The sequence below is a fragment of the Coregonus lavaretus genome (genome assembly GCF_964263955.1).
Source record: "Coregonus lavaretus genome assembly, chromosome: 12".
Lineage (NCBI taxonomy): Eukaryota > Metazoa > Chordata > Actinopteri > Salmoniformes > Salmonidae > Coregonus > Coregonus lavaretus.
The window spans coordinates 51,211,905-51,230,699 of record NC_139999.1 but is presented as its reverse complement, the minus strand read 5'-3'; the positions used below and the strand labels follow the sequence as shown (position 1 = coordinate 51,230,699).

General features: G+C 45.0%; 1 protein-coding gene across 1 annotated transcript in view; it reads right to left on the bottom strand.

Moving 5' to 3' along the window:
- Positions 1-16,435, bottom strand: part of LOC311138877 (LHFPL tetraspan subfamily member 3 protein-like) — a gene marked incomplete at both ends in the record, with an annotated part of 80,538 nt that extends 64,103 nt beyond the window's left edge. The window contains one exon of the mRNA XM_084173670.1: positions 16,030-16,435. Within this exon, the coding sequence (XP_084029796.1) occupies positions 16,030-16,435 (406 nt within the window). The remainder of the gene's footprint in view (positions 1-16,029) is intronic.
- Between the last annotated feature and the right edge of the window lie 2,360 nt (positions 16,436-18,795).

Below are 18,795 nucleotides of genomic sequence, written 5' to 3'. Positions count from 1 at the left end.
ATGTAGGCTAATTAGACGCAAATAACTACAGTTCCCCGCAGGCCCAGAGGTTTCTGTTTCTCTCTCTCTCTCTCTCTCTCTCTCTCTCTCTCTCTCTCTCTCTCTCTCTCTCTCTCTCTCTCTCTCTCTCTCTCTCTCTCTCTCTCTCTCTCTCTCTCTCTCTCTCTCTCTCTCTCTCTCTCTAATTCATGGATGGAGGGAGGAGAGAAAGAGAACCTCTGTGTGTTGTGTCATCTGGCCTCACAGGGGAGGTGTTGTTAGTATAATTTTTTTTCGTGATGAGCAGGAATGTGATGCAGCTGGCTGTACAAGTGGTCAACTTTATTGTTTGAAGAGCACTAAATCATCGCCACTTGGAGAATCCTAGCCACGTTGACTGACATCACCTGCCATCTGAATACACGGAATCTCCAGCTCCATGGGAAATAAAACAATCTAGCTAATCAGGGGTGGAATTGGGAGGGGAGTGAAATTATTTTTTTAAAAGTATGTTTTAGAATAGAATGGAATTTAAGAATTTACATTGGTGTGACGAGTACTTGAGGATACGAAGAGGCAGGACGCAGACGCAGGAATCAACAATGTAAAGGTGTACTTAACACTGAGCAAGAGAACAACAAAGAGCGCGTACACGACAAGACACTAACAATCACACACAACACAACACTGAACAGTCCAGGGCTATATATGGGTGGTGATGAGATGATGAGGTGCAGGTGCGCTGGAGGGGATTAGGGTGCGTTGGGTTTCCATTACTGTGTTGCCGAGGTGCTGCGCTCAGACCGGTGGCTCAGTAGACCGGCGAATCAGAGCGCCGGAGGGGAGAAATGGGAGGAGACGTGACAATTGGTGTTTTCCCAGAGTGACTTTTTACTGCAATTGAATCCCTGCAAGTAACATGCTGCATGTCGTCACAGCATTCCAAAACAAAATCACCACACTGTTCATCCCTGACAGACAGTCTGTGCACTTCCCAAAACTCAGAGCAGTCACCACAGATGACCCAGAACTTTTGCAACATTTCAACTACAATGTACTTGTGGAAGTGTTGGAGGATTGGTCTTCTCTTACCCAAGTCATCACAGGCCTCTCCCCTGACCATGCTGCAGTGGAATGTGAAGTTGTTGAACTGCAGGCAAATGACACCCTGAAAGCTGAGCTGAGAACCGGGGTTTCCCACTTCTGGAACATCGTCCCTGACACAGAGTACCCAGCTCTGAAGCAGTGTGTGCAAAAGGTGAAGTCCTTTTTTTGTGAGCATGAACTTTGTGAAGCGAAAACACAGGAACTGACTGCCCCACTGCACATCTGGACTGCATTACTAGGATTGCCATGACAAAGTACAAGTATTGCATGAGGAGAGTCAAGGGGCAGCAGGCACACTTCTGCTCATCAAATGATTAAGCATGTTGCTCTAACATAGGGGTGTTTACAACACATGACTAGGCTTATTTGTTTTATGAGAAGAGTCAAGGAGCAGCAGGTACACTTCCGCTCATCAAGGTTCAGCTTTTAATGTCACAAGCACAAGTACAGTGAAATGCCTTTCTTGCTAGCTCTAAACCCAACAATGCAGTAATCAATAACAATGTAATACTAAAAATAACAAGGTAGAACAAAAACACACGAGATATAAAAATAAGAAATAAGAAGAACATGAGAAAGTAAGTAAGCATACTACAGTATATACAGGGTCAGTTCCAGTACCATATTTACAATGTGCAGGGATACTGGATCGATACAGGTAGATACTGTATGTATAGGGATAAGGGGACTAGGCATCAGGATATATGATAAACAGAGTAGCAGCAGCGTATATGATGATTGTATGTGAGTGGGTGTGTGTAGAGTCAGTATAAATCTATGTGTATATTATGTATGTGTGAGCAAATGATGGAGTGAGTGTTTGTATGTGTGTTGGAGTATCAGTGTGTGTAGTGTGTAGGGTCCTGTGAGTGTGCATAGAGACAGTGCGAAAATAAGAATAAAATACAATACAAAGGTCAACTCAGATAGTCCGTATAGCCATTTTGTGAGCTATTTAGTTAGCTATTTAGCAGTCTTATGTCATGGGGATGGAAGCTGTTCAGGAGCCTGTTGGTGTCACACTTGATGCACCGGTACAGCTTGCCGTGTGGAAGCAGAGAGAACCATCTATGGCTTGGGTGGTTGGAGTCTTTAACGATTTTCCGGGCCTTGCTTTCACACTGCCTGATACAGAGGTCTTGGATGATAGGGAGTTCGGCCCCAGTGATGTACTGGACTGTCTACACCACTCTCTGTAGCGCCATGCGATCGACGCCGGTGCTATTGCCATACCAAGCAGTGATGCAGCCAGTCAATATGCTCTCAGTGGTACAGCTGTAGAACTTTGAGGATTTGAGGGCCCATGCCAAACCTTTTCAACCTCCTGAAGGGGAAGAGGTGCTGTCGCGCCTTCTTCACGACTGTGCGCGCGTGTGTGGACCATCTTAAGTTCTTAGTGATTTGGACACAGAGGAACTTGAAGCTCTCGACCCGCTCCACTGCAGCCCCGTCGATGTGGATGGGGGCGTGCTCACCCCCGTTTCCTGTAGTCCACGATCAGCTCCTTGGTCTTACTGACGTTGAGGGAGAAGTTGTTGTTCGGGCTCCATACTGCCAGGTCACCGACTTCCTCCTTGTAGTCTGTCTTATCGTCGCCGGTGATCAGGCCTACCACCGTCCTGTCGTCAGCAAACTTGATGAAGGTATTGGAGTTGTGCATGGCCGCGCAGTCGTGGGTGAACAGGGAGTACAGGAAGGGATTAAATACACCCCTTTGGGGCCCCAGTGTTGAGGGTCAGCATGGCGGAGGTGAGGTTGCCTACCCTCACCACCTGGAATCGGCCCGTCTGGTAGAGAGGCATCGTTGGCCAGATCACGGCTGGATCTTCCTTTGTAATCCGTAATGGACTGTAGCCATGTGAGTAAGACCTTTAAACAGGTCAACATTCACAAGGCCGCAGGGCCTGACGGATTACCAGGATGTGTATTCAGAGCATGCGCTGACCAACTGGCAAGGGTCTTCACTGACATTTCCAACCTGTCCCTGACCAAGTCTGTAATACCTACATTTTTCAAGCAGACCACCATAGTCCCTGTGCCCAAGAACACCAAGGTAACCTGTGTAAATGACTACCGACCTGTAGCGCTCACGTCTGTAGCCATGAAGTGCTTTGAAAGGCTGGCCATGGCTCACATCAACACCATCATCCCAGAAACCCTAGACCCACTCCAATTTGCATACCGCCCCAACAGATCCACAGATGACGCAATCTCTATTGCACTCCACACTGCCTTTTCCCACCTGGACAAGAGGAACACCTACGTGAGAATGCTGTACATTGACTACAGCTCAGCATTCAACACCATAGTGCCTTCAAAGCTCATCACTAAGCTAAGGACCCTGGGACTAAACACCTCCCTCTGCAACTGGATCCTGGACTTCCTGATGGGCCACCCCCAGTTGATAAGGGTAGGCAACAACACATCTGCCCTGTTAATCCTCAACACTGGGGCCCCTCAGGGGTGTGTTCTTAGTCCCCTACAGTACTCCCTGTTTACCTACGACTGTGTGGCCAACCACGACTCCAACACCATCATTAAGTTTGCTGACGACACAACGGTGGTAGGCCTGATCACTGACAATGATGAGACAGCCTATAGGGAGGAGACCTGGCAGTGTGGTACCAGGACAACAACCTCTCCCTCAATATGATCAAGACAAAGGAGATGATCCTGGACTACAGGAAAAAGAAGAGGACTGAGCACGCCCCTATTCTCATCGACGGGGCTGTAGTGGAGTGGGGAGAGCGTTTCAAGTTCCTTGCTGTCCACATCACCAACAAACTATCATGGTCCAAACACACCAAGACAGTCGTGAAGAGGGCACAACAACACCTATTCCCCCTCAGGAGGCTGAAAAGATTTGGCATGGGTTCTCAGATCCTAAAAAGTTATACAGCTGCACCATCGAGAGCATCCTGACTGGTTGCATCACCGCCTGGTATGGCAACTGCTCATCATCCGACCGCAAGGCACTACAGAGGGTAGTGCATAGGGGCCAGTACATCACTGGGGCCAAGCTTTCTGCCATCCAGGAGCTCTATACCAGGCGGTGTCAGAGGAAGGCCCTAGAAATTGCCAAAGACTCCAGCCACCCTAGTCATAGACTGTTCTCTCTGCTACCACACGGCAAGCTGTACCGGAGCACCAAGTCTAGGTCCAAAAGGCTCCTTAACAGCTTCTACCCCCAAGCCGTGTGGTCCTCTGTAGCTCAGCTGGTAGAGCATGGCGCTTGTAATGCCAAGGTAGTGGGTTCGATCCCCGGGACCACCCATACACAAAAATGTATGCACGCATGACTGTAAATCGCTTTGGATAAAAGCGTCTGCTAAATGGCATATTATTATTATAAGACTGCTGAACAGCTAATCAAATTGCTACCTGGACTATTTGCATTGACCCCCCACTCCTGCTACTCGCTGTTTATTATCTGTGCATAGTCACTTTACCTCTACCTACATGTACATATTACCTCAATTACCTCGACTAACCTATACCCCCGCACATTGACTCGGTACCGGTACCCCTGTATATATAGCCTTGTTATTGTTATTTTATTGTGTTTATTTAGTACATATTTTCTTAACTCTTATGTTTTTTAACTGCATTGTTGGTTAAGGGCTTGTAAGTAAGCATTTCACAGTAAGGTCTACACCTGTTGTATTCGGCGCATCTGACAAATAGAGGAGCCTGTGTAATATGATTCCACCTTAATCCTATATTCTCCTTTTGCTCGTTTGATGACCCTGCGGAGGTCATAGTGGGACTTCCTGTACTTGTTCCTGTCTTCAGCTGTAGCCTCAGGGTTGTCTGCGATAGCCCTGTGTGAGTTAGCCCTATCCTTTAGTTTAGTGCCAAAATCATATATATATATTTTTTTGTCATTTAGCAGACGCTCTTATCCAGAGCGATTTACAGTTAGTGAGTGCATACATTTTCATACTGGCCCCCCGTGGGAAACGAACCCACAACCCTGGCATTGCACGCGCCATGCTCTACCAACTGAGCTACAAAGCAGCGAACCTTAACTGTGGGGACAACGTTGCTGAAGCATTTCCTAATGAAGCCAGTGACGGAGGTGGTTAGCTCGTCGACGTTATTGGCGAAGTCCCAAAACATATTCCAATTAGCGCTAGCAAAGCAGTCCTGTAGCATAATCTCTGATTCTGGAGACCATTTCTCAATGGAGCGAGTCACAGTTAATTCCTGTTTGAGCTTCTGGTTGTAAACAGGAAGCAGGAGTACGGAGTCATGATCTGATTTGCTGAATGGCGGACGAGGGGGGGCCTTGTATGCTTGCTTGTGGGTAGACCTGCAGCATAGTGACAGATGAGAGGGATTGGGCAGCCACCCCCTCTGCATGATACACCTTATCCAGCTGAGCAGCCGAAAAGTGACAGTGCTTGTTAGGGAGCGCAGGATTCGCATTAGCCATGCCCTTGTTAGCCAACGGGGCTAGGTAGCTAGCTAGCTTGCCATCCACCGGAGGCATGTGCACAAGCCCTGCCCCCTCCATCCCCTCCAGATCCATGAACGGGGCACACCCATGCAGCATCAGTTTAGCTGAATGCGGGTTGGACCAGGTTGCTGTCAATTCTTCGACGATGTCAGGAAACAGGGGTAGGTTGTGCTTGACTGTGGCAGCCACATGGGGAAGGTAATTCCCATCAAACCTTGATGACTTCTGCCACGAGGGTGAACATGGCCATACAATAGATGGCCGTAATCACCCCCAGACACATCTGGCTAACTTGATGGGTCATGTAATCATCTGGTAAAGTGGAGTCTTTTGTTTAGACATGTAGCTAACTAGCTAGCTAAATAATGAACCGGCATAATCCCAACTCATACTATTACCAACACAAACTGATTGTCTTAGCTGTAGTATGAATCTGCAGGTAGATAAAGCTAACCAACTAGGTTTAATGATCGCTAGCTAGCTAACAGGCTATAACTAGCAATGCAAATGGATTTCTGATTTGAGTAATATTACTACACAGATCATACACGTAATGTTAGCTAGCGAGCCAGCAAGCTAACGTTCGCTAGCTACCTAACAGTACACTTTAACTTGCAATGAAAATGTCGTTCTGACGAAATTAGAAAATTATAATATCTGAAAATGTAGCTAGACTCTTTCCCATATACATGGATGAATGCTTTACGGCAGACTGGAACCATTTAACTCTGTTTTGTTTGTAGCTACATCTTGTTAGACCAGTGTTGTGTCAAGTCTCTCCGGTTCACACTGACCGTGGCGTGTGCAGAAAGTAGCCCATCACAACTTTTTATAACTGATCTGTCGATAGCGCCTGTTAAATTCAGGGCATCAATGTTGTTGAGAAAAGTAGCTAAACTTTTGTATTTCTTGATGGCTAAAAAAAGCTGCAGTAGAAAGGATTATCAACACATATTGAGCAGCTCACATTATAGACAGATGCATGCTACATGGCAGACCAATCCAAACTCATCTCCCGGCATGTCCAGCCCATCCATTATCTCAGCCAATCATAGTTAGCGGGAAGGTTCCTGTATTTTTCCGCCTCTCCTGTGAAGTAGTGACATACAACTTCTCAGATAGAGTTCAATGTGTCAAATCGGAGGGCCTGTTGTCTGGACCTATGGCAGTCTCTATGGGGGTGCCACAGGGTTCAATTATTGGGCCGACTCTTTTCTCTGTGTATATCAATGATGTCGCTCTTGCTGCTGGTGACTCTCAGATCTACCTCTACGCAGACGACACCATTTTGTATACATCTGGCCCTTCATTGGACATTGTGTTAACAAACCTCCAAACGAGCTTCAATGCCATTCAACACTCCTTCAGTAGCCTCCAACTGCTCTTAAACACTAGTAAAACTAAATGCATGCTCTTCAATCGAATGCTGCTGGCACCCGCCCACCCGACTAGAATCACTACTCTCGACGGGTCTGACCTAGAGTATGTGGACAACTACAAATACCTAGCTGTCTGGATAGACTGTAAACTCTCCTTCCAGACTCACATTAAGAATCTCCAATCCAAAGTTAAATCTAGAATCGGCTTCCTATTTCGCAACAAAGCCTCCTTCACTCATGCTGCCAAACATGTCCTCGTAAAACTGACTATCCTACCGATCCTTGACTTCGGCGATGTTATTTACAAAATAGCCTCCAACACTCTACTCAGCAAATTGGATGTAGTCTATCACAGTGCCATCCGTTTTGTCACTAAAGCCCCATATACTACCCACCACTGTGACCTGTACGCTCTTGTTGGCTGGTCCTCACTACATATTCGTCGCCAAACCCACTGGCTCCAGGCCATCTATAAATCACTGCTAGGCAAATCCCTGCCTTATCTTAGCTCATTGGTCACCATAGCAACACCCACCCGTAGATGCGCTCCAGCAGGTATATCTCACTGGTCATCCCCAAAGCCAACACCACCTTTGGCCGTCATTCCTTCCAGTTCTCTGCTGCCAATGACTGGAACGAATTGCAAAAGTCTCTGAAGCTGGAGACTCTTATCTCCCTCACTAACTTTAAGCATCAGTTGTCAGAGCACCTTACCGATCACTGCACCTGTACACAGCCCATCTGAAATTAGCCCACCCAACTACCTCATCCCCATATTGTTATTTATTTTGCTCATTTGCACCCCAGTATCTCTATTTGCACATCATCTCTTGCACATCTATCACTCCAGTGTTAATACTAATTGTAATTATTTTGCACTATAGCCTATTTATTGCCTTACCTCCATAACTTGCTACATTTGCACACACTGTATATATATTTTCTGTTGTATTTTTGAGTTTATGTTTTGTTTTACCCCATATGTAACTCTGTGTTGTTTTTATCGCACTGCTTTGCTTTATCTTGGCCAGGTCGCAGTTGTAAATGAGAACTTGTTCTCAACTGGCCTACCTGGTTAAATAAAGGTTAAATAAAAATAAAATAAAAAAATAAAACAACATACGCCTAGCTTCTTGAAACGGGTCACTTTTCTCTCTTTCCCTCCTTCCCTCTCTTTCCCTCCTTCCCTCTCTCCTTATGTGAGGGGTTTAGGTGCTGGCCTGGTCCTGGGCTCCGTTGTGGAGCAGCTGTCCCTCTCCTATCCCTGACTGGGCAAGCGTCTGGCCTGCCAGCCTGCAGCCTGGCACACAGCGGAGCTCCACCGCAGAGCCCAGTGGAGAGGGGAGGCCCCAACTCAAGAGCTGCACCACAGAGCTGATTAAACTATCATCTCCGCCCGGCCTGAGTGCATTAGGCCCACATCCAATTCCATTAGGTTGCTCCCTCTCTTATACACACACACACACACACACACACACACACACACACACACACACACACACACACACACACACACACACACACACACACACACACACACACACACACTCTCTCTCTCTCTCTCTCTCTCTCTCTCTCTCTCTCTCAAAACATACACATCAAAAAGCATTTCTTTCTAGTCTCTCTTCCACACATATTTTACAGAGGGCTTCTGAGGCTCCATTCTGCTTGAAAATCTCAACAAACCTATTGCACCCCCTCAAGAAACACACATGCACACACATTCACAGCAACCCCTCACTTATCTCTTATTAATGAGACAGAAATACTGTACATATTGATTACACACCTCCAGGCAATTACCTGTCAACTCCTCTTCACCACATTGCCCTTAACTCTGAACTGTTCCAAAAGCCCCTGCCAATGAATTGAACCCTTTCCCTCTCTGCTTCCTTCTCCTCTCTCCTTCCCTATCCCTCCCCTCTTCCCTCTATACTCTCCTCTGCCCTGGGAGGTGTGTGTGTGTGTGTGTGTGTGTGTGTGTGTGTGTGTGTGTGTGTGTGTGTGTGTGTGTGTGTGTGTGTGTGTGTGTGTGTGTGTGTGCCGTTCGGCGGTGATCTGCCAGCGATAATGGGGTTTCGTGGGGAGTGTAGAGTAATTGGCGGAGGCTTAACGTCTGGGGGAGAGGAGAGGATTATGGGTGGGAGAGTGGGCTGCCACAATGTGAAACCCCGGGCAGGCACCCCCTCTGATTGGAGCTTAACTCTGCATTAACAGAGTCCCCACTGGCAGCCACACACAGAGCCACAACGTACTCACACTTTTGCCTACTTTCTTTCCCTCTTTTACTTTCCCCTCTCCCTTCTTTTGTTCTTGATTCTGTCCGTTTAATCTTGTGTTATCATTTCGCATCTTTCTCTGTTGTTTGTTCGTTCATTCATTCATTTGTTAGTTCTTTGGTTGGCTCATTTGACAGTGCTGCCCGGCTATCTCGCTTACTCTTTCCCACTTTGTCTGATTTTAGATCCCTTAAGGAGGGTGTTGGTGCTCCACACACACACACACACACACACACCTTAACAACATAATTACAGCATGGCTCATCTTGCCTCTCATTGAGGCACAGGTCCATGAAAAAGCCCCATGGGGAATATATAATGAGGGGGGAGACCTTCTTCTTTAAAGCACCTAAATCTTAGCTGAGCTTGGAGGAAGCCTACATGCTTAATATCTCACACACTGACTGATCAGGCACACAGTGTTTCATTTCTTCTTTGTGTTGTGCTGTAAGTAAGCTGTGACAAGCTACCCCTACATCCAATTACTTACATTACCTTCTGAGTCATTTGCACTATGCTACTCCTCGACAGGGCACTACAGACTCCCCATACAACAGCCATTTGCATGAGGTTGTTGATCGAGAGACGAAAGGGCGGGAGAGAAAGGGAGAGAAGCACTAAGACGGAAAGAGTGTGCGAGAGTAAAAGGTGCATGGATGGAAAGATAGAGGCAGTAAACGGTGAACAATGAAGGAACTCCTGGACACCGCACCCCTTATTTATCTAAGTTAACATTTCAATCTGACTTAAGGTCTGTGAACCTAAATGTTAGCTTTGGTGCAGTGCTTTATCGCAGTACATTTTATAATCAATCCCAGTGTCAGACCGTTCTGCAGCAAAACTACACAGGCTTTTGTTTCCAATACAACTTTGATGATACTTTTTTTGTGTGTGGATTTATTAGGATCCCCATTAGCTGATGCCAATGGCGACAGCTAGTCTTACTGGGGTCCGACACATAACGAAAAATACATTACAGAAAAAAATACTTTACAATTTACATACATTTAAAAACATGAACATGTAGTGCGTGTGTGTGCATCTATCAGGTACACATACATGGCAGTAAATACACACAACAAGTTGGTCACATGGGGGAGAGGCGTTGTGCTGTGAGGTGTTGCTTTATTTGTTTTTTTAAACAGGTTTGCTGTTCACTTGCACTATATAAGATGAAAGGGAGTTCCATGCACTCATGGCTTTGTATAATACTGTATGTTTCCTTGAATTTGTTCTGGACCTGGAGACTGTGAAAAGACCCCTGGTGGCATGTCTGGTGGGGTAAGTGTGTGTGTGTCAGTGCTGTGTGTAAGTTGACTATGCAAACAATTTGGAATTTCCAACACATTACTGTTTCTTATAAAAACAAGAAGTGATGCAGTCAGTCTTTCCTCAACTCTCAGCCAAGAGAGACTGGCATGCGTAGTATTAATATTAACCCTCTGATTACAATGAAGAGCAAGTTCTGGACCAGCTGCAGCTTAACTAGGTCTTTCTTTGCAGCACTTGACCATATGACTGGACAATCATCAAGATAAGATAAAACCTGCAGGACTTGTTTTGTGGAGTGTGCTGTCAAAAATGCAGAGCATCTCTTTATTACGGACAGACCTCTCCCCATCTGTACAACCACTGAGCCTGATCTAGATACAGTACATGAGGAAATAGAGTGCAGGGCTCCAGACTGCAACCATTTAGTCGCATTTTGCGACCCTTTGACTTGTGAGAGTTACATTGACTGTGCGAGATACATTTTGAATTGGTCGCACTGGTGCAAGCTGCACATTCTACCTGGTCACCTCAATCAAAATGTCCTATTTTTGGGGGGCGTTAAAACCAGCAACTAGTTATCCATATTAAAGAGAGGATGGTCTCAGCTTTCTGTTGGTATAATTTGTATTTCTCAACGATCATTACTGAGATCAAAGTACATTGTTTTACAATCAAGATATCTGATATGACTTTGAAATACGGAGTGTGCGAGAGAGAGAGAGAGAGAGAGAGAGAGAGAGAGAGAGAGAGAAAGACAGAGAGAGAGAAATACAGAGAGAGAGAGAAATACAGAGAGAGAGAGAGAGAGAGAGAGAGAGAGACAGACAGAGCGAGAGAGAGAGAGAGAGAGAGAGAGAGAGATAGAGAGTTAGAGAGAGAGAGAAGAGAGGTTGGGGGCACATACTGTAGTATCTATGCATGAATCATATGATATCCGACGCTACTTTACACCCCGGGACTCCCTTTTGGAACCTAATTTACTGTATCAGCCCAGATGAGTGAAGAGACCAGGTGAGTGGGGATGATTTCATGCATTACCTCATACCTCGTGTTCCTCGTCCTCTAGGCCTATTTATCGCTCTCTTAATGGTTATTGTGCGCTCTCAGTCGATGATGGAACCACATTCATTCATTCACTACTTACATAGTATCCGACCTAACATTTCCATGGGGTCTCACAGTGGTGTCATTACGTAAAGCTACTATAAATACCTGGATATGGCCCATTTCTTGACATTGTATGGCAATGAGCGTCTCTTAAGATTACAACATTTTTAAAGATGTTTGTAAAATAGTGCCTTTAAAAGGGCAATTCCACAATTTTTCAGCCTCATTTTAATTATCTCCAGTGTCTACAAATGTGAAAATGGCGCATTTCTATGTTTTGTAGAAAAAATATAAAGTAAATAAAGTTCTACCCAATGACATCATCAAAAGTCAAAAGGCCCAATGCAGCCATTTTTATATCAATATCAAATCATTCTGGGTAACAATTAAGTACCTTACTGTAATAGATGTCCATTAAAATGGACACGAATAGCTTTTTAGCAGGACTGTCTGGGAGTGGTCTGAGTGGGGAGGGGAAAACTGAAAACTAGCTGTTATTGGCAGAGAGGTTTGGAACTCTCTTTGTTATTGGTCTATTAACCAATTTACCACATGGTGATGTCACCCTGGAAAGCTGAACGTCCAACCCAGGTAAACCTGCTGATTAGAAGGTCCTGGTAGATTGTATTTTCAACCAGCAACTATCAGGAAATAACATAGATTTGTTGTTTTTTTATCACACTTTTACAGCTGTTGTACAATATGATACAAAACACAGGATTTTGACTGCACTGGGCCTTTAACTTTAACTTCTCAGTCCACAAATACTGGAGGAAAACTGTCATTGGGAGAAATGCTGCCCGTCAGCGCAATTTTTGCCACATTTCGAGCCGACAGTCAATATCTCATTGAACTTGTCTGCATTATTTTGCACTGACCCAGCAAACCACCTATGCGGTCTATCTTTTATAGACAACTGAGCTTACTGCTGAGCTTGTACTAGTATTAAAAAAAGACATTTGCAGAAATACACTGTAGTAGCCTACTACATTTTTAAAGAACGTTGTCAATAACCGTTCTACTTTTTAAGCAATGTCATCTAGGCCTGCCCCAGTCCAGCGTGCCTTATTGTAGTATGCTCGAAACATACCTGCTCTCATGATTGAAGACAGCTATACTTTGGGTATAGAAGGCATGTAGTCAGTAGAGGATGAGGAAGGTTAATACATAGAATCAGTACTCCTGCAAGAGCAGCTCTGATGACATGCTTTTTTTCCCCCAGTTTTGAGCAGCTGCCAAAGTAGTCCACTACGAACAAAACAGTACAAGTGCTAAAAGCCGAGATCGAGCGCGACGACAACAGTCCTCCGAGCTTGTTCCATGCGGAAGAGACAGAAGGCGCAAAGCTAATGCACAGCGAGAACAGCCACAGTTTCACACCATCTGCCTACCTGATGATACACACGTCGCATCCTGGGAAAACACTGCCACCGTGACAAGGGATAGACCAGAGCAGGGATGGGCAACTTTAATGGGGGTGGGGTCCACAGAAATTGGAAACTCATCATTAGGGGCCGCAGTGGCTCACGGGTCTGCGTACCCACATCCATACCCACACATGCAGTCAGAGCCGGCCCTAGCCTTTTGGTGGCCCTAAGATAAATGTTGTTGCCCCCCCCCCCCCCCCCCCCCCCCCCCCCACCCCCATTGTGAGCAAAACATTTTAGCGACCCCCAAATTGACAGCTCTTTTTTTTTTATGCCATGGCCGTTTATTTATTTTTAAGCTGGTTTGCTGCAATTCTACATATTTTGCCATGGGGTGGAGAGAGGATTTTTACAATTTTATAACTAATTTATAGGCCTTGGCATAATTCGCAGGCCTACAAAAGGGGGTCAGTTTCCCATCCCTGGACCAGAGGGAAGGAAGAGGAGGGGCAACGGAATGCGAGAGAGAGAAGGTGGGGAAAGAGGAAAATAAGATACTCTACACTTGCAGCTTGTAGAGAGCTTTTCATACTACAGCCGAACAGAGCATAGCCAAACCAAGCTGTACTGAGCTGGCCCACCATAGTAGCTGGAACCGTGCGGAAAAGGTGAAAAGTAAATATCCAACACAGTTTGGCTTGGTTCGGCACCATAGTGTGAAATGGTTATAGGAGCCCCTACAAAACCCATGATATGTTATGTCATATCAAACATAACCTTTATGGCAGAGAGGGGGAAACTCAAGTTGTAGAAACATCTCAAGGGTGATCAATGGAAACAGGATGCATCTGAGCTCAATTTCGAGTCTCATAGCAAAGGGTCTGAATACTTATGTAAATAAGGTATTTCTGTTTTTTATTTTTAATAAATTAGCAGACATTTCTATAAACCTGTTTTTGCTTTGTCATTATGGGGTATTGTGTGTAAATTTGCTGAGATTTTGTATTTATTTAATCCATTTTAGAATAAGGCTGTAACGTAACAAAATGTGGAAAAAGTCAAGGGGTCTGAATACTTTTCGAAGGCATTGTACACCTTTGCTCTTATATAACATTAAACTGAATGAAAACATCCTGCTATCTGTAAAGCTAGAGTGCATTCAACTGAGTCTGTTGCCTACTGCTGCCTTCCTGGTGACAGAGGTGCTGATGGAACTCCACAGCTTACCATTAAATTGATATGTAGCATCCCACATATCATCCTGTTCCCTGCGTCCCAAATATCATCCTGTTCCCTTTATAGTGCACTACTTTTGAACAAGGCCTTGGTTCCAGTATATCCTATCCCAGTGTCACCCAGCTGTGAATGTCCCCCTCTCTGTCTCTCTCTCTCTCTCTCTCGTTCCCTTTCCAGTTCTCTCGTTCCCTCCCTCTCTAGAGACAGGGACTTGGCAGAGCAGAAAATGAGGAGAAAGTTGATTTGAAGAGGTACTGAGTCCACCATATTCCTCCCTCTCCTGTGCACCACATGCACTCTCCAATCCTATAACTTTGAAGCAGAACAATAGTGCAACAGCAGATTGGGGTTTTCCCATAATTCCCCCATTTTGCCAATGGTGTGAAGTGTGTGTGTGTGTGTGCGTGCGTGCTTGAGCAATTACTCCAAGAAATATCAACGCTAATACTCACCATCCATTTCCAAATCTCACTCTCAAATCTGCACCTTGACTTTCTCAACAACACGCACGTCTCATTCGTCTCTTATCTGAATTCACAGTCGGTGGCTACAGACATTGAGAGCACATTCATTTGCACTGTGTCTAATGACTTAGGGGTTAGTGCAATTAGGGATGTGTGAAGGGCTTCCGTGCAACAGAGCGCATAATGTGAATTGGCGTGTCTGTGGCAGGTGCACTACACCTGAGCTGAGGCAATCTATTCCCTCTCTTGCCTGTGTGTGTGTGTGTGTGTGTGTGTGTGTGTGTGTGTGTGTGTGTGTGTGTGTGTGTGTGTGTGTGTGTGTGTCGCTCAGACAAGAGAGGGTGGGTGCATGAACCGCACGGCACAGCAAGAGAAATCCCATGTTTCTGTCACAAAAGCTTAAATACAATCCTAGAAACCGAGGCCAGAGATTCCAAACAAAGTAAACGGCTGTCACCTGTCACAGTTATTCGTGTTTTTGGCTGAATTCTCTCAGTAAAATAAATAACAACAAACAGAGCTCATATGGCTTTCTTGATGCCAGACAAATCACCATTTACACGTCCTTCACCCGGGTTCCATTCAAAACGAGTCAAAAATGCAAATAATATTATCTAATTTTCAATTGTCTGATTCATGTAACATTGGCATGTTATACACACTTAATTATGCAGAAATCCAGTTTGAAACCACGACAGGAATTCAATTGTGCGTTCCCAATGATAAGAACTAAATTAATTTGACCAAGATTATTTGAAAAACATCAGGTATTAAAATCATGCATGATGTAGGCTATATGGGCACTTGGCACAGAAATAAAAACTGTGATCGCTGTTGCAATACTGCCCAAGGCAGTTAATGAGCATCATTTCATACAATTACACTATAACAATTTGTTCCATCCCCGATGTCACGTGGCCACAGTGATAAAGATGAAGGGGTTTGATAGAGTAAAGGGAGATACCCTTGAGTCCCCCCTCTCTGTCTCTCTCTCTCTCTCTCTCTCACTCACACACACACACACAGCCCACACACCATATATTTTACTATCCTTGTAGGGACCTAAACTAGATTTCCATTCAAAATCCTATTTTCTCTAACCCTAACCCTTACCCTAACCTTAATCTTAACCCCTAACCCTAACCATAACTCCTAACCCTAATTCTAATCCTAACCGTAATTGTAACCCTAAACCTAAACCTAACCCCTAATCTTAAAATAGCCTTTGTTCTCGTGGGGACTTGGGAAATGTCCCCATGAGGGAGAATATTCCTTGTTTTACTATCCTTGTGGGGAAATTCATGGACCCCTCAATGTTTGTGAGCACAATGCATGAATTGCCCATCCGTGGTGGATGCTACCCAAACGCCAATCTCTTACCACATAGCAGCTGCATCCAAGCGCAGGTCTTGTAGACAGTGGCGGTGTTGCAGAAGAAGAAGAGGATGAAGCAGGCGATGCATCCCAAGATCAGCACCATGGACAGCAACACGAAGAAGGTGGCCGCTTTAAACGCGCTCGAAGGGATGCTGCTGAATTCGGCGAAGGTCCCTTGGCAGGTGAGCTCCCGGTTGGAGTTCCCAGTGCCCACGCAGTAGTGGAACAAGCCGAAGTAGCCGGCGTGTGGGGTGTTCACGCTGTCCCCAATCCAGTAGGGCTGAATGAACACCACCACGTTAATAATGGCCAAACATATGGTGAAAATAGCCCACAGAACCCCAATGGCCCGCGAGTTCCGCATGTAGTTGTCATGGTAAATCTTGGAGGCTTCTTGCGAAGGCAGCATTTTCCCCACCCCTGGCTTTATCTCGTAATCCCCTCGTCTCCCTCTATCTTCTTCAATGGTCCCTCAGCAACGCTTTTGATATGCACACTCCGGGGTCTCTAAAATATGGAGATAAAAATGTTCTTATACAAATTACACAAAGGTCTGCACTGTCTCCACAGGTAGTCAATCAAAAGGTCCAGGTTTCTGGCTTTATTTAGTCTCACATCCAAATGGTTTCCAAATGATGGAAGACCGAAGCGTTAAGACCAAAGCGTGATTCAACAATGATGGGGAAGATCCTCCCTCCTCTCAACACGTAAAGACACAGCTGAGTCGACCAAGCTCACATTGTACAAAACAATTGTCAAGGAAAAACGGGATTAGACGCATTATTTGCCATTCACCACCCACCACCACAGTTGGAGTGTTAATAATGAAGCTATACGACTCTCATTAGACCGAACGGTTCAAATGAGAGACAACCAGCGCTGTCGAGCCCCACTGACGAATCTGCCGCGAACGAATTGAGATATAAGGAAAACGGGAGAATTCGTTTCAAACGCCTGTCATGTTGTTATATACATCCGGAAAAAGAGACCGATACTTGTCCTTTGAAGAATGAAGACGATAAAAGATGGCCTTTAGTCATATCACTGTACATACCAAGACCCCATGGTCGTGGGTTTTGAAGCTGTCTTCTGGTTTTCCCTCTCGCCTCCTCCTCTCTTCTCCGCGCGAGCACGCTCACGGGGGGATGTTGAGGGTTGTAGATGATGGCGCGCACACGTTTTGAATATTGCAGAAATGTGAACGCCCCCAATGCCGCTACCTCACTCGTAATTCTCAATTCCCAACCAAACTCAAACTGTTGTATAGCCTACAGAGAAAACAATTGGAAAATGTTGCATGGTGGTATAGGCTATGCTACGGGGACGTACAGGGCTAAACAAAACCTGATAGGCTTACTTATCCATTGACAAAAATAATCAATAGGTGTTAAAATATGGCAATGATTTAAAGGCAACGTCAAGTTAGTCAATTTTCTAACCACATTGCATCCTGCACACTAAAAACAAATGGTAATATATAGTAATAACATGGGACCAACACCTTACATGTTGCGTTTATATTTTTGTTCAGTATATATAGTACCAAAAAGGGATCCCCTATGGTTATAAGCCAAATAACCCTTAAGATCCTAGAAATGTCCCAAATGCACAAAAAGCTTATTTCTCTCAAATTGCATGCCCAAATTTGTTTACATCCCTGTTAGTGAGCATTTCTCCTTTGCCAAGATAATCCATCCACCTGACAAGTGTGGCATATCAAGAAGCTGATTAAACAGCATGATCATTACACAAGTGCACCTTGTGCTGGGGACAATAAAAAGCCACTCTAAAATGTGCAGTTTTGAGGGAGCATGTAATTGCCATGCTGACTGCAGGAATATCCACCAGAGCTGTTGCCAGAGAATTGTATGTTCATTTCTCTACCATAAGCCTCTCAACGTCATTTTAGCGAATTTGGCAGTACGTCCAACCGGCCTCACAACCGCAGACCACGTGTAACCACGCCAGCCCAGGACCTCCACATCCGGTTTCTTCAGCTGCAGGATTGTCTGAGACTGGCCACCCGGACAGCTAATGAAACTGAAGAGTATTTCTGTCTGTAATAAAGCCCTTTTGTGGGGAAAAACTAATTGGCTGGACCTGGCTCCCCAGTGGGTGAAATCCATAGATTAGGGCCTAATGAATTCCTTATATGAACTGTAACTCAGTAAAATCGTTGAAATTGTTGCTTGTTGCATTTATATTTTTGTTCGGTATAGAACCCTTTTTTGAAGGTTCTATAAAGAACCATTATGGTGCTATAAAGAACAATTTTTAATGGTTCTATTAAGAACATTTCTCAATCTCAAAGGTTCTACAAATAACCCTTTGAAGAACCATACAGGGTTATTCTTCCTGGTCAGCCATATTATATTGTAAAAATTGTGTTAATTGAGGAGTTTAATCAGGTGTGCTAGCCCTGGAATGGCTTGGGGTCCCTAAGGAGAGAATTGAGAACCACTGATTTAGACAACAGTTCTCAATTGACACAACGCCATACAAGCATTGCCGCAGGAAGTAGGGGTGCTGGGGATGCTGCAGCACCCCTTGGTGGCGAGATGGTAAAACTGCAGAAGAGGTGTAAGAATTTGAATCAGTTTCATTACTGATATAAATGATAATGGGATATTTACATATGGGCCCCATTCTGCACGGAGAGCTCTCAGCTCTGTTTTGTAAGCGGTGCATTCATGACATGCTCTTATATATTCAGTTGTGGGGTTTTGGAGTTGGACACGCTCTGCTGTATGCTAGACAGTTTAGTTTGAG